This window comes from Heteronotia binoei, chromosome 6 (genome assembly GCF_032191835.1).
Source record: "Heteronotia binoei isolate CCM8104 ecotype False Entrance Well chromosome 6, APGP_CSIRO_Hbin_v1, whole genome shotgun sequence".
In the NCBI taxonomy this organism is placed as follows: domain Eukaryota; kingdom Metazoa; phylum Chordata; class Lepidosauria; order Squamata; family Gekkonidae; genus Heteronotia; species Heteronotia binoei.
In genome coordinates, this window is record NC_083228.1 from 111,266,015 (window position 1) to 111,282,189 (window position 16,175).

At 40.7% G+C, this 16,175-nt stretch overlaps 1 protein-coding gene across 1 annotated transcript in view; it reads left to right on the forward strand.

The window, feature by feature from the left end:
* The first annotated feature begins 497 nt into the window (after positions 1-497).
* The window catches only part of ARHGEF26 (Rho guanine nucleotide exchange factor 26), an 80,734-nt gene continuing 65,056 nt past the window's right edge, over positions 498-16,175 (forward strand). The window contains exons 1-5 of the mRNA XM_060242365.1: positions 498-730; positions 2,448-3,540; positions 7,450-7,489; positions 10,671-10,816; positions 13,962-14,018. Of these exons, the coding sequence (XP_060098348.1) occupies positions 2,497-3,540; positions 7,450-7,489; positions 10,671-10,816; positions 13,962-14,018 (1,287 nt within the window). The 5' untranslated portion in view covers positions 498-730; positions 2,448-2,496. The remainder of the gene's footprint in view (positions 731-2,447; positions 3,541-7,449; positions 7,490-10,670; positions 10,817-13,961; positions 14,019-16,175) is intronic.

Below are 16,175 nucleotides of genomic sequence, written 5' to 3' on the forward strand. Positions count from 1 at the left end.
CTAGTGCTCCTGAACACGGACGTTCTCGGGCAATTGAGTCCTTTCACGAATTGGTCTAATTCCCTTTGGAAGACATCTATGTCACCATAAGACTGCAGGCCTGGGCTACCACTCTCCAGATTTTTGCCTCAGAACCTATTTTTATCCTCTTAATTTCTCTCTTCAGGTGGTGGACAACAGCTTGGGACTACTTCTTAAAACGAGAAGACCTGGCAGCCTCGACCCCATCCCTGCTAACGGCGCCACTGGCTTTGGACAGATCTGTGGTGAGAAACTGAGGCAGAAAAGGATCTTTGCGCGTGCTGAACGCCGCTTTTACCTCCCAGTGAGCGTCTGATCCCATTCAAGCCCTCCTAGCGGGTTCTCTGGGGTCCCTCGGAGCGAAGCCCAGCCAGCCAGGGACGGCGCCGAGGACGCTCTCCGGCCAGGCACCCACAGGGCGGCAGCCTCTCCTTTCGCGGGACTTCGGGGCGGGGCTTGGCCTCGGCGAAGGCGGCGCTTGGAGGCAGAGGCCGCGGTAGCGCCGGAGGACTGCAGAGCGGGCAACTGGCAGCCGGGCGTCGTGACTCGCGAGGAGCCCTGTTGGCGGGCGAGGGCTGCCGGCGTGGCGCTGACTCGATTCTTGGGCGAGAAACACGCGGGAAGCTACAGGTGGGGACGCCCCCCCAAGGAAATCCGCGGCGGGGGAAGAGGCTCGCTTGACCCCCTTCTGTGCCGGGGGCGCGCTGAGGTGAGGTGAGGAATGAGCGGGGTCTTTATTGGCTGGGAGGAGGAGGAGCGGCGATGGCGAGGGGGGGGGCGGGTTGGAGTTTCCTGGGCTCCGCGAAGCCTAGGACGGTTTTCCCGCCGAAGTTTGACTGCGACTGAAGTGAAATCTGAAGCGAGGGTTACCTGGCGAGGAGGGCGTGTGAACTTTCCCCATCTCCTTTCTGCGCCTCGAGATATGGAGGCAGGAGGAGCATTGCTTTATACCCCCGGCCTCGCCCTCAAATCAACCTCTGAGGGAAGCAGCTGAATGACTACAGCGAAAGGCAACGAGAATGCTAATAAAGGGGGACAATGAGAGAGTTGCCCAGTTATTGGCTGTGCATGTGGAGATACGTGGGAGTTGCAGGAGAGCCCAGGGAGAAGGAGGAATTCAGCAAAGAAAAAAAAAAGAAGGGGGAAATACCCTGCTTACACTCGAAGGCTTTTTAGTAGATAACAGTAACAACCCTAACTATCTGATAGGCTATCCCAATCCAACTAAAGCATATCAGATCGTTTAAAAACCTAGTCTTCCAAGACTTTTGTCATATTTATGAGGATGGGCTTCTAGAAGACGAGCCCTGTAGCTGGAAAAACAATGTAGTCCAATGGCCTAAAGGCTAACATGTTGTATTAGGTGTTTTATTGGGTGGCTGGCAGAAGTAGATTCTTGACTCAACGTTGGTGCCATCATAAATGTGTGTGTGTGTTAAAGTCCGGAATATAAGGAAATGCATGCCTTAAGTTCAGCACTTTTATGGGGACTTTGACTTGTGGTTCTTGGAAGAGCAATCTTCTGCCAAGTGTGGCAAAGATCATGTTGAAAACAGATTTAGAAAGCAATTTGTGATAGGGCATTGGGGGGGGGGGTCTGTGTTCAAAGAAAAACAAGCAAATAACAGCAATCCTGTTGGATGCAGGAAAGCCCTTAGCTGCACTTGATTAAAATGGTTCCTTGCGTCACAGCCCTAATTTTAAAGCAGTAGCTTCATCTCCAGAACCAGGTCAATCATTCACCCTTCGCTTTTGCTTGAAACTTTTGCTTGAAACTTGGAAGTGTGCTAAAAATATGGCTTGATGGTATGGGTTCTGAGTGTCACATATGTCAAAGTCCAAATCTTTCAACCCTAATAAAAGAGTGCGGAAATAGTGGGACATATATGCATGGTGAAAGAACAGGTTGTAGTTGCTTGTAAGTAATCTCCCTGAGCTCAGTATTAAAACACCCTTTCTAGGTGTGGTGTTACCATTAGATAATACAAAAAATTCTTCAGCTGCCTGACTGTTGAAAAGTTTTGTGGGGCATGGCATAGACTCTTTCACCAACAGAAGCTGATCCAATTAGGGGGGGGGGGACATCCTACCTATTTAGTTTCTCTTTTTCTGAGGCAGCCATGTATTCTGAACTATTCTTGACAAGTATTTTTTCTGTTATTTAATAGTCTCTGAAACTTGTTTCTCTTTATGACATATGTATGCGGAATAATAAATTGCCTGCAATCAATACATTAAGTAAAAAAAGCAACAAAAATCCTTTTTTAAAAAGTTTCAAATTCTTTACAATCACTATACAGCTAGTATTTGAATTGTATTGTTTTTGTTAGGATGGAATCTTTCTGTAAGCAAATTATAGATTTTCAGATTATGAGTTTCTTCTGAATGATTAATTTTTAAAATTCTCTTGTCTTCTTGTTAAGAAGGACAGATCACATTCCTGGCTCAATGTTGGGTTGACACTAGCACTTTATTATGGATGGCCAAAATGAAGTGGACGTTTCTAACAGTAATGTTACACCACTGTGGAGAAGGAGGACAGCCCACCAGGTCAGTTCGCATGCAAAATGCAAACCCAGGCCCCAGTCTTATCAGAGCTCCACTGGGGTCCTCTTCACGGATTTCCCTGTGGAAGAAAGGGATATGTGCACTTCAACTCAGCCTACTGAAACAATAATTACTTCTCCGGACAAGAAATCTATTGAGAAGAGTCCTTTGCATTTCAGCTACAGCCTCAGTTCAGTGCCAAATGGAAAGGTTCGACTTCCAGAGAGCAAATCTCTCTCCCCTGGGCTTTCTGACAGGAAATCTCAAGTCCTGAAAACTGTTTCAAATAATTCTATAAATTGTACAGCTAATGGTTCTATAAATTCCGCAGGAAACAAACTGGTTCATCCAGCAAGGGTTTCCGATCAAACAGAGAAGGAGCAAATTGTCTCGAGGCTTGGATTTTCTCCTGCAGAAATTGTGCTTTCACTAAACAACAAAAGCACTGTGTCAGCATTTCAACCAACCCAGACCTCTAAAACTCCAGAGAAGACACCTGTTTGCTTGTCTCTGTCTTCTGAACAGCAGCATCTACCTCTTCAAAGACTTCCATCAAGTGAGAATGAGCTCACAGAAGCACAACCTGTGGTTCTGAGTACGAATAGTCCTGCTGCGTTAAAAGTGGGGAAACAACAGATCATCCCTAAGAGTTTGGCTTCTGAAATAAAAGTAGCCAACAAACACAGTAGCCAAAATGGGGAGCCAAACAGGAGGGCTCTTAAAGTTCGCAGCATGGTGGAGATTGTTAATGCACCTTTGGTAGCTGGTAAAAATGAAGCAGCAGAAGGTGATGTGGATAGCCCAGGGATACTGAGACGTGGCTTGAGGTCTACTTCGTATCGGCGAGCTGTTGTGAGTGGGGTTGAGTTTGATAGTACAGCCAACTTTAAGAAGAAAAACAGAATGTCCCAACCAGTGCTGAAAGCAGTGGTTGAAGACAAGGAAAAATTTTCTAGTTTAGGAAGAATCAAGGTAAGTAAACAAACACTATTTTTTTTCATCAACATAATCTCTGTTTTTCTGAATTATATATACAGTCTTGTGAGATGGACTTGCTCAAAGCTAGCCTATAAATTAAGCTACCTGCCAAAGTACTGATTCATACTTCAGTGTGCATTTGTGTTTGCTGTTGTGAATACTGTCAAGTCTGAAATCATGTAAATAGATAAACAGGGGAAAGACAAAAAAGGTTCGTTTGTGTGCTGTTTCCTGTCTGGGTGTGCAGACCTATACTCTGCAAGGAGATGGAGTTAAAACTCCTTTTCCCGTTTATGCCCTCTGCCTCACCTGCAAATTCAGAGGAAATTCAGTTCAGCTAGGAAATGATGGAAGAGGGTAGAAGTCAGAGGTGACTTGATCTGCGCAGGGCACTTTCTCTCCTTTTGAGAATGGAATATGTTTGTGAAAATGCAAGAGGAGAAAAGTTGGTCACATTGGAGTAGAGAGAAATGCCCTCTATAGGAGTGTATCTGAGGGCTCTAATTTCATAATTTGCAGCAGTAGCAACTGTTTGGGAATGGAGAAGACTGAATGGGGCCTTCTCTTATCACCTTTTTGGAAATAGTTTGATTTTTGTAAACTTTTCCCTTGGATTACAGTCTAAACTCAGATATGTTAATGCATTGGTTTCTTGGCCATTGAAGTTCACCGTCATTTGATTTTTGAAAAACTTATTTAAAAAAAAAAGAATGGCTTGTTCATTGCTTTTCCTTTTGCTGTTTGCCATTCAGTATGTGAAACTGGTAGGAAGTCCTATTCAAAACACTGTGGGTTCTCCCCCTCCTTTAATATTACATCTGTAATATCACACTACCTATAGCTTCTTCAACATTCGTTTTCAAATACTTAGTGATACGCATCTCTTCTTATGCATTCACTATACAAACATCAATGCCTATGATACCCATCACTTCCATATAAAATGAAAATTGTCCTGGTTGGGGATTTGAATTGAGTTTTCTCACATCTTGATAGACCCAGTGTTGTTTTCACCAGAGTGCACCAGTTCTTTGTGTTGTTGGAACTTTCTGTAATAGCTGTTTCCAAAAGCATTATTTGCTTAATGTCTGTATCTTGGTACATACTTTTTTTGTGCAGTTATCAGTTTTAAATCAAATCAGTATACTTCCTGAAGCGCTTGTGCGCTGAACTGGACAATTTGAAAAGCATCTATCTTCAAAATGCAGAAGACCTTCTTCCTGTACTGGGTGGAAAGAGTCCTACTGCACATTTTGCAAAACCAATGTGGATCTTGGAATGTAGATTGGCCAGGACTGGCAGTGGATGGCTATCTTAATTGGGGAAGGAGAAGCACAGGGCTGGAACATCTCTGTGCCTTCAAAACCACTCATGAAGGCCATTGTCCCAAAATATGAATTAAAAACTAATGATAGTTCTTCTACCTGTTGCTGTATGCCTTTGGGTTGTCAGGCATATTAGCTGCATTCAGTTTACTAGAGTCCCTTATGTATGTGAATAAAGGAAACTGACATATCCCAAAGGATTTTCCACACCACAAAACAAATGAAGTGGTACAAAGGTGGGTGTTTTGTAAACATGGCTTTTGCATGGCAGCTATTCATAGGTAAGCTTTGCTCACGACCTGAGTTCGATCCCCGGCGGAAGCTGGGTTTTCAGGTAGCCAGCTCGAGGTTGACTCAGCCTTCCATCCTTCCAAGGTCGGTAAAATGAGTACCCAGCTTGCTGGGGGAAAGTGTAGATGACTGGGGAAGGCAATGGCAAACCACTCTGTAAAAAGTCTGCCGTGAAAATGTTGTGAAAGCAACGTCACCCCAGAGTCGGAAACAACTGGTGCTTGCACAGGGGACCTTTCCTTTCCTATTCATAGGTAGGTTCAGTAAGAGAAGTTAGGTTAAAAAATAAACAGTAAGATGTATAAACAGGATTTCTTGTTTTGCATCAGTGCTTTTGCTAAAATGTCATTTTATTTTCAGGCCCAACTTAACACTAGTTTTTAGAGAGAGACCCATTCCATCTGTTTATTCTGAATAAGTTCCATTGGCCCTGGGTAGCCCAGCCTAGCCTGATCTCATCAGAACTTGTAATCTGAGCAAAATTGGCCCTGTTAATATGAATTATGTGGATGGGGGACCACCAAACAAGTCCAGGGTTGCAGAGTCCACAGAGGCAGGCAGTGGCAAAAGGGTTGCCAGATCCACCAGGGGAGATGATGTCACCTGAGCCTCCCTCCTGTTCTTGGAACATAAGAGAAGCCATGTTGGATCAGGCCAATGGCCCATCCGTCCAACACTCTGTGTCACACAGTGGCCAAATTTTTTTTTTATATATATATATACACACACACACACACACACACTGTGGCTAATAGCCACTGATGGACCTCTGCTCCATATTTTTATCTAAACCCCTCTTGAAGGTGGCCATGCTTGTGGCCGCCACCACCTCCTGTGGCAGTGAATTCCACATGTTAATCACCCTTTGGGTGAAGAAGTACTTCCTTTTATCCGTTTTAACCTGTCTGCTCAGCAATTTCATCGAATGCCCACGAGTTCTTGTATTGTGAGAAAGGGAGAAATGTACCTCTTTCTCTGCTTTCTCCATCCCATGCATTATCTTGTAAACCTCTATCATGTCACCCCGCAGTCGACGTTTCTCCAAGCTAAAGAGTCCCAAGCGTTTCAACCTTTCTTCATAGGGAAAGTGTTCCAGTCTTTTATCATTCTAGTCGCCCTTTTCTGGACTTTCTCCAATGCTATAAATATCCTTTTTGAGGTGTGGCGACCAGAACTGCACACAGTACTCCAAATGAGACCGCACCATCGATTTATACAGGGGCATTATGATACTGGCTGATTTGTTTTCAATGGAAAGTCCTCCTCATCTCCCACTGGTCACTATGACCCTAGTCAGTAGTGATTTGACAGTACTTTCCATCACCATCATTGGGTTAGCCATGTTGATCTGTTGTAATTACGAGGACTGTTGCTTTAAAAGACTAAGACAGGTGCATGAGGCAACCTCCAGCACAAGTGCCAGACTGCATGTGCTGGACACAATGCCAGTTCTGTCTCTAAAGGATTGGAACAAGTCCCTGATGTTCTGGCAGTTCTGCTGTGTCTCCTGTTGCCTTCTGTATATCTGTCCAATATCTGACTAACTTTCATCTCATTAACCCTGCTCCTCTCCCTTTTGCTTGCTGATACACCAACATCTAAATTTTCATAGACTAGAGCCTACTTCAACAAACTGCATGATAAAAAACCTAAACATATTAGCTGTTGCAACCTCCAAAGACATGTAGCAAAGTAAACTGTCATGTGGGTTTTTTTCTCCCCATGACACTATTCATCGCATGTTTGTTCTACACTTAGTGGCCCAGATTCAACCATTTAGAAGCTACTGCTCCATATTAAGCTGTACACAGGAAATAGAAGACAAGCCTGGTTTGTTTCTTATGTGAATTCTGTGAGCTCTAAATATGATTCCAGACTAATGAAATCACTGCATGTTACTAAACTGTATCAAAATGAACTAAGTGTTCTCCCCCTGCCCCTCTTGGAAGAATTTATCCATAAATAAAATGCACCATGTGATCTAATCTGATGGGCATGTGCAATTCTTCCATCTGTAAAACTGCTTCATTAATTTCAATAAAGGAAGCAGGTTGACGTGTGCATTCCTTTGGATGTGTCTGGAAAGCTCCAACCAGGTTGGAATATTTCTAGAGTCAGATCTCCACTGAAGGGGCAGCTGCCAATTTGATCTCCTTGTTATTAAATGTTTATTAATATTTGAATCTTAGATTATGAAATATAGTTTTCTTGATTATGCCACTTTGTGTACATTCTTACTTTGACAGTTGCCCTCTTCTTTTTTTCTCTCCTTGTAATATAATCTTAGAAGAAAATGCTGAAAGGACAAGGGACATTTGATGGAGACGGTAAGAACTAGTTTTTGGGTTGTGTGGTGTGATACCTAAAAAAAAGATGCAGAAAAAAACAAGCAAATAAGTTGTAAAGTAGAAGCAAACTCTTGCACCAGCTGAGCAGAGCTCATTATGTTGTTGCAAAAAATACTTAAATTCAAATTCAGGTTAACAGATTATGATTATTGCATCAAATTTCTCAAAATATATACATTTTTGGATATACCAGCCTGCACTCTATGTTACTTAGTAGTCTGTTCTGTTCTGTCCTGTCATTTCTCTTTTATCAAACTGTGCTGTTGCTCCTTTATCTCTGCTGCAAATGTAGGTGAAGAGGATCTTGTCTGCCTCTTCTCTGTGTATCCTCAAGGCTAGCCTGGAGATCCACTTGTCATTACCATTATCTGTTTGCTTTATCAGGCAAATTAGCACTTTGCTTTCCCCCCTCCACATACAAGTCCTGCTTTCCTGCTTTTTTTTTTACTATTATATTTGCTGCTTCTATCAAAACTTTGGCTAGCATTCTTTTCTACATAAAACAGACTTTGAAGGTCAGTTTTGATTTTGTTTCTTCCTGCCATGCCTCAGTTCTTTTAGTCTGAAACACCATCATATTCTCTTTACAGACAATGAGGATAAAATACATGTTTAGTATGTTATAGATTGTTAATGTTTTTTTGGATTATGAATGTACTAAACAATGTTTTAGTTGTCTGGCAGAGTCATTACATTATATGCTGGTACTAATATTATATATTTACAAATGGCATGCATTTTCCTACGCTTTATAAATTCAAGGCCTTCAACCTAAGCTGTAAAGATTACAACAGCTGAAACGAATCTGACTTGGTGATAGCCTCAGTGAGAGGTCAGATTCTGTTTCCACTCAAATGGATAAAGCAAAAGCAGTCATACAATCTGATCCTGTTCATATGTGCACTAAAGTAAGCACTACAGAATTAAAGTGTAGCTTACTCCAAAGCAATGTTGTATAAGATTGCGGGACTGAAGGCCTGAAATATAGCTTAATCCACTTTTGTAGAGGGCTTTCTCTTGGCTGCCTAAAAAGATGTTTGAGTCCTTTTTTAATATGCTAGTGTTGAAGCGAAAGTTATATAGGCTTCTTTAATATATATCATTGCATACTCTGATCAGGCTCATTTTCAGAGTACTAAATTAATATCTCTGTGACCTCTTCTGGTTGTATGTCTTCAGAAAGGATGGAAGGTTGGAACCTCTGTCCCTGGTTTCTTTGGTGGCACCCAAAAGCCATATGTAAAAATCCTGCGCTTTGCTTTACAATCATTTTATAGATGAGGCATGCCATTCCTATTTGTACATTGCCTAGAGCCCAGCATTAGCTGGGATGGGGCGATCCACTAAGTTGAAGAAAATAAATAATGACTGGACTCCAAACAGTAAAATCTTAAGAAGTTATACCCTTCTATTGAAATCAGTAGGTTTAAAAATCTGTAATTCTGTTTAGGATAGCACTTTTAAAATAAGATTTTTGGGGAGCAGGTATTAGGCAATGTAATTCTATTGACTTTTGCTAGACAGAGCAATGACATCTGCAGTGAAAAGGGGTGGCAGAAATGGAACTACTATTAGGTCTTGTTCACAGAAAAATGAGAGTCTGAGGAGATAAGGCAGGATAGAAATATATAAAATATTTTGATGTTATTTATTGCATTAAGATACAGAGCAGCAAACAAAAATATCACCAATAAAAAGGCTCTATTAATAAATGCAATAAATGTATTCAGTGGAAAGGTGGGATACAAAACTGCTTTGGATCCTCATGTGATGAAAGGCAGAGTATAATTAAATAAATGCATTTTCTAAAATAAATCAATCAGAAGACTCCTGTTATGATCTAAAACCACAAGGTTGCTGTCATTTGTATGTAAAGTACATGCCCCATTTATTTTGGTCCATATGTTCTCTATGAGCCTCCCTTAGCATTTTGTAGAACTGCTCTTCATTTAAAGGGAAAGGTCAGCTGAGGAAAGGTTTCATTGTGTACATAGGATTACTGGATTGAAGATCTGGGGGGAAAAAAACCCTGAGAGGAATTGATAGCAGTTTCCATTGTACAGGGAAAGACAGTGTCTTTTCCACTGGGAAATAAGTCTGCTTCTTTAACAATGGAAAATTGGATTGGATCTTGGAAGTGATCTGTTCTACTAATGATGGAGCTTTCTTTCAACACAGAAAGACCTCTGCTGAAACAGAGCCTTTGACCATCAGAACATTCAATTCCAACACTTTGCAGCGAAGAAAATCATTACCATTAATAGAATAGATCAATGGGATCCAACCCAACAAAACAAGTTTCAGATCCTTTTAAAATAAAACCAAAAAGCTGCTTTGAATTTGCAATCAAAATAAACAGAATCAGATAAAGTTATATATGCCAATTTAGCTGAATAAGTTATTCAAGTGTCAGAATTTGATGCTTGCATTTTCAGAAATTGGGATTTTTAATGCAGAATTCCAGTAGACTCCATGGGACTTTACCCTGACATTTTTTATGTACAAAAGCACTGCTTTTATTTCACAATGTTATTGTAGATTTGCAGCATCATACTATAGATTATCTGATTCTTAGATCATTAACCCTTTCTTTATTACTGTTGTGCGTGTAATACATGAAATTAGAACTATCTAAGACAAAAAAGACAGATTTAGTCGTTCATACAAATTATGAAATTGAAAATGCTTATATGCATTTGTTGTGCTTCCCACTATTCACAGTTCCTCAAAATTTTTTTACAAACCTTTGGCCACCTATTTGCTCTTTTTTTAGCATAAGGACTAGAAACTTGATTTTTTAAAAATAAAAATAAAAAAAAGATTCAATGTACAGTTCTTTGCTTGTTTGCAATGCATGGAACAGTTTTTTGTTAAAAGCAGAAGTCTTTCACTCTACCACTTTTTACAAACACAAGCTGAAGGAGAATAAAATTGTTTTTCATTTTCTTCAACAAAGAACACAAGCTATATTGAGTTTGGATGGAAGGCATCTTTTTAGTGGTACAGTGATCCATTGTTACTGTAATATCTATTATGTTGTTGTACATTCCAAACAAGAGTCTATCTTTGTCTACTGGATATGGGTTTGATATTCATAGTTTTGTTGTTTTTATACTACAGAAAGTCTTCTCAAATCAATTTCTTTTTCATGGTATTGTAGAAAATGCTGTGCTGTATCAGAACTACAAAGAAAAAGCACTAGATATAGATTCCGATGAAGAGGTAGAATTAAAAGAACAGAAGTCAGATGAAAAGATAGTTATTCAATACAAACCTCTGAGATCAACATGGAGCCAGTTGTCTGTGGTAAGTGCCATAAAGTTATGTAGCCCAAAACCAAATTGAAATGCAGTCGTGTATGTAAGCAAGTCTCTTATCTGCTATTGTCCTTTTCAACTTGAAGTTTTATGGCTTTCTTTTTGCCCTCAAAATACCTCCCCGAGTGAAATGTTTATGGACATGGAGATAATATTCAGAGCTGTAACAGACAAAGAAACACTGCTGCCAAATTTATATTCTTGACATGGTTAGACTTATATAAACAAGTCAACTGCGTTAGCTGCAGAACCCATCGCTTTTCAGATCTTTTGAGTGTTTTTCAGTAAAACCATAAAGAGAGATTTTAATGAAAATAGCATTAAAAAAGATGAACAGAATTCCCAGGGATGTGCACTTCTTTCCGCACCCCTTTACCTCCCCTTTACACTTCCTCTACCCCCCTTTCCTCCTTATACTTTCTGTTACTTTTGCATCAGTGTAACTATGGTTAATGCAAACCAAGTACCGTCATAAGTGAGAGGTTTGTAGTCATGATTTGAAGTGGGTTGCAGACCCTTCTTGGTTTATATTAACTATGGTTGCTTAGCATCCTGTGTTAAATGCTCCAAATTGCTTTTTTAAACTCAGGAGAGTTTAAAGATGGCATATTTGCCACATGTTACAACCAGACCTGGCATTAAAGATGGCATATTTGCCACATGTTACAACCAGACCTGGCATTACCAGAGAAACATGAAAATGACCATGGAGAAACAGCAATCATGCTACTAAAGGCATGCAGTAATCTGACCCAACTTGATACAATAACATTTGCATGATTCTCTGGTTTTGCAGATGTTGGCTTAGTTAAGCAAATATTGAAGAGGTGAAGGTTCTTCTTTTGTTTGTATAATACAGTGTGCTATGGTTACAAGTACAATTTAATTAAAGATGTAAGAGGATTGTAATTGACTTCCCTTATTTAATGTTAACTCTTGGCAGTATCTTTTCATACTAGAAGTTCTTTAAAAACCTTACAATAGCAAACACATCAAAAATGAATGTTTTTAACATCCTAAAAAATCATCCTCTTCCCCCTAATAATATTAGCATATTATTTATCCAGAGAACCAAATTTACAAAATTATTAAAATGATGACATGGTAATAACATTTGCAATGAGAAGGAACGTGACAGGGAAAACCATCTCTCTTTCTGTGAGAATTTTGTGTACCTTTTTGAGGCTTTTCAAAGAAAAACAAGCAGGATCATACTATTACATGTGGGGAACATCTCATTTTCCCTTCCCAACAGTTTCTTCTTTCCCTTCCCTGAAAGCCCATGTAACCTTTCATAATCTTTTAATTAGACCTTTTCCTACCTTTACCTGCCCCTCCATCTTCAGCTCTTCTTCCTTCCCTGCCTCTGGCAGCCTCTATGTAGGAAAACTGTGGCCCAGGTCAGGTCCAGTTTCACAGAGGGGAACTTACAAGGACCTGTGGTGGGACCTCTTTTTCCCCTGTATCACCTTCACCACACTAAGCAAAGTGGAAACAGGGATAAGAAGGAAGTGGAGTTGAATCAAGTGATCTAAAGGCAGGACAGGAAGCTAGCAAAGGTGGGGAGAGCAGCAGCTGGAGCCATGGAGAGGAATAGCACTAGTTTAGGGAGGAGGGCTACAAGGAAGGGGTATAAAATTTCCATTTCACTGCAGCCCCTTCCATTATGAGAAGGGGATGCAGTGAAATGGGCACTGGAATGTAGATTGCAAGTTAAAGGTCATAAAATAGTTGGGCAATGTTTTCACTAATAGTTTGGAGAAACCCAATGTCAAGTACTGTTCTGATCTGAGAGAAATGCTATGTAAACAGGCACTACTTCCTGAGCATGTGCCAGACAAAAAGAAAGTGGACCTAAAACTGCCACTATTGTACGCACAGTGTCATCTTTTTAATCTTGGATTACTTAGTTTAAGGTCTGAACACATGCTGGCCTATTTAAACCAAATCGGTCTCTTGCGATTGTTTCTGAACTGGAGGTGCTTCAGTTTTTGAGCCTGGATAGAAAAGAAAAAGTTGCTGGCTGAAAGTTGTGGTTGGCACAGAGTCCAGACCACTTTTGGCAGTCAGGAGGCTGCCTAAGTGAAGTAAACGTTCTGGCTTTTTATCACAGGATGTAATAGGAAAAAAGTAGACACTCTGGAGCATGTTTACATAGCAGGCAAGCACTGTCACTGTAACTTCTGTCTCAGTAGGAGGGAGGCATGATACTGTGGAATTTTTATTTTAGTAGGTTCACATTTTAAAAAACAAACTAAAAGAAATGAGATGTATTCTGCAAGAATTTTGTTTAGTTTGGGGTGGAGACAGAAATCACAGTTCTGCTGTCTCATAGATCAATGTATATCAGTTTCTAGTTGGAACCTTGATATTTTGAACCTTAACATTTTGATAAGCTTATCTGTCTGAAATTATGCTCCTGCAAGGGTGGAAAAATATCATGCTTTGGAGTATTGTGATGGTACAGTGGTCAAAATGTATTAGATTATGGCAGAGTGTCCTCCTACAGGTAAGGATTCAGCATACTTATTATAGAATATTTCCTACTGAATTTGGTGGGAATTACTTTTGAGTAAATACAGGCTTGGATCTATTGAAGTGTTTTTGTGGGCAGAAAGATTTCTGCATGCAGAGAATGTCTTTTTTGCTTTATGCTACAACCTGAAATGCCTCCCAAAATTCTACTCCCCAACCAGCATTTTTGGAAGCATTTTGGGCAATGGGCTGAAAAGAGAGGGGAAAGGTAGGAAAGTCATTCATTGAGGGCAAGCATCCTTCCATCCATGGAAATACTCCAGTGGGTCCAAGCCATAGCTGGATGGTGGTTCTCAGTATCTTGGAAATACAGAACTAGTTGAAATTTTTATTTTATTTACTATCTACTTTGGTTTGGGTCCTGACTATCTTCCTAAACTGTGTTATTCTGTTCTAATGACTAAGTTGCTTGGTGTTTTCATAATGTTAACAAGATTTCAATGTTTTTTCTTTCTTTTTTTTTAAACTACATTTAAAATACCACCAAACCAAAATGTGAAGCCAACCAATTTGAGTTAGTCTGTTGGAGGGGTGGAAATGGTTATTTTCATATTCTTAAGAGAAAAAAACCCAATATTCAGCATTATCATTTCTTTCAGGTGAAGAAGAGTGGTCTATCTCAGACCATCAGCCAAGAAGAAAGAAAAAGACAAGAGGTATTTGAACGCACTAAGTACATAATAATTAATTAGCACAGTGCTTTATGTATGCTTTCAGGAGATCAGCTGCAATAAATTATTGTTTCCTGTTTCATTTCCTCTCCACTCTGTTATGGTACAGAGGTGCCTCTTTTATCTGGACTTCCTAGCAATATGAAGCATGTTAGAATGAAAGTTGCGAAGCATGTTAGAATGAAAGTTGCTGAGGGATATATAAAGAATAAACACTTCTGTATCTGGTTTGCAGTAAGTATCTAATGATGAGAGCATGAGATAAAAAGGATGAGGTGGCTTGATTGGAGTCTTTCTGAGGTCATGCAAATACATGCAAATACATGATTCTGAAATGTGGTCTGCATAGAAAAGCCTTATATTTAGCCCGATCCTACTCCCGCAGTTCAAAGTATTTATTTCTGAACAGTTATTTGACCATTATCCTCACATTCCACTCTATATTTAGGGGAGGGACAGTGGCTCAGTGGTAGAGCATCTGCTTGGTAAGCAGAAGGCCCCAGGTTCAATCCCCGGCATCTCCAACTAAAAAGGGTCCAGGCAAATAGATTGAAAAACCTTTGCTTGAGACCCTGGAGAGCCGCTGCCAGTCTAAGTAGACAATACTGACTTTGATGGGCCAAGGGTCTGATTCAGTATAAGGCAGCTTCATGTGTTCATGTGTATATACATTTTCAGATAGTGAGATATCTTCTGTTTTCTGAAATATAATATGAGGAGTGATCCTAAAAATATCCTGTTTTCTCCTCCTCAACCCTCTCCTCTGTTCTCTAGAGGCATCTGCTGTACATTTGATGAATATGGATAAGCTCCTCCACCTCCTTTTGGCTTGAGCAACACCTGAAGAGAGCTGCCCCTCAGATCAGTCATTCCTGCTAATGCAGTGAAAGAGCATAAGGAATCCTTTTGTGAGTGTAAGTTATCAGATTTTTTAGTTGAATATAGTCAGTGTTGGAGATCACATGGAGACTCTGCAGCTAACAGAGAAGAGTCACAGTTTGGGGCAGTTCTTTTCAGCTGCAGTTCAAACCAAAAGGAGAGGAGCCTGCCAGAGGAGTGTGGAGAGCCTGACAAAATATTGAATGGTTTGCCCAAGCAGGGTGCTAGAATGAACTGCATAAATTCTTACGTTAAGGTTTTAAACTATTAAATCCTGCTTTGAATGATCCTTAGCATGAAAAAAAACCCTCAATGAAAATAGAAAACTTTCATACTTCTTCACCTGCAAACAGAAATGGCACAGAAAGTTCTGCCTTCTCAGTATTGTCTCTTGTCATTCTCACGTGTTCTCCTCACACTCAGCTGGAAGATCAGATAGCCCAGCTGGATGGGACAGATCTCAAGGCGTACATGACATGTATCTTAGGGTGAAGAAAGAACAATGACAGTAGCTTGAGAAGAAAAGAGCCAAAAAGAGATTGTGACGAGTGATTATGGGAGCAGGTTGGCTGATGAGAGTATCCTGGAAAGATATGGGCCTTCAGAGTTCTCTGTAAACCCTTTCCTGCTCTCTAGCCAGAGGACACAGAATAAGCACTCATGGGAAATGAAAGCTGTCTCCCGTAATATACCCAGAAAATACCTTCAGATTCTATTGAAAAATAATAATTGGTGGTTGGCATAGATAACTTGAGTGCTGTTTCACTTGTGAGAGTGAATTCTTTAAACTCATATGTCTAATGCAGGGGTGGGGAACCTCTAACCCGAGGGCGAGGTCACTTGGTGTGGCCCTCAGGGATTGCTCAGCCAAACCAAGCCATATGGTAGCCTCTCTGGGGCCTGGCTGGCCAGTGAGGATCATGGGGCCCAGCTGCCTCTCAGGGCCAGGCAGGGATCACAGGGCCCAGATGTACTGTGCCATGGGGCCTGGCCGGCCGGCCAGAATCGCTGCAGGGCCTGGAAAAGTTACCGTCACAGTTCAGTTTGCACTTGATTATCCCAGATGGTGTGGCCTAATATGCTAATATTAGGGGATGTGATCTAATATGCTACTGAGTTCCTGCTGGACCTATTCATTTGCTTAGGGCAGCAGACCATGTGTGTGTGTGCCAGATTAGGCTTTCTCCACATGGCTTCAAAATAGAAAAACAATTATTTGCATTAATTTTGCTGGCCTGAATCATTCTGCCTCGATGGAGCACT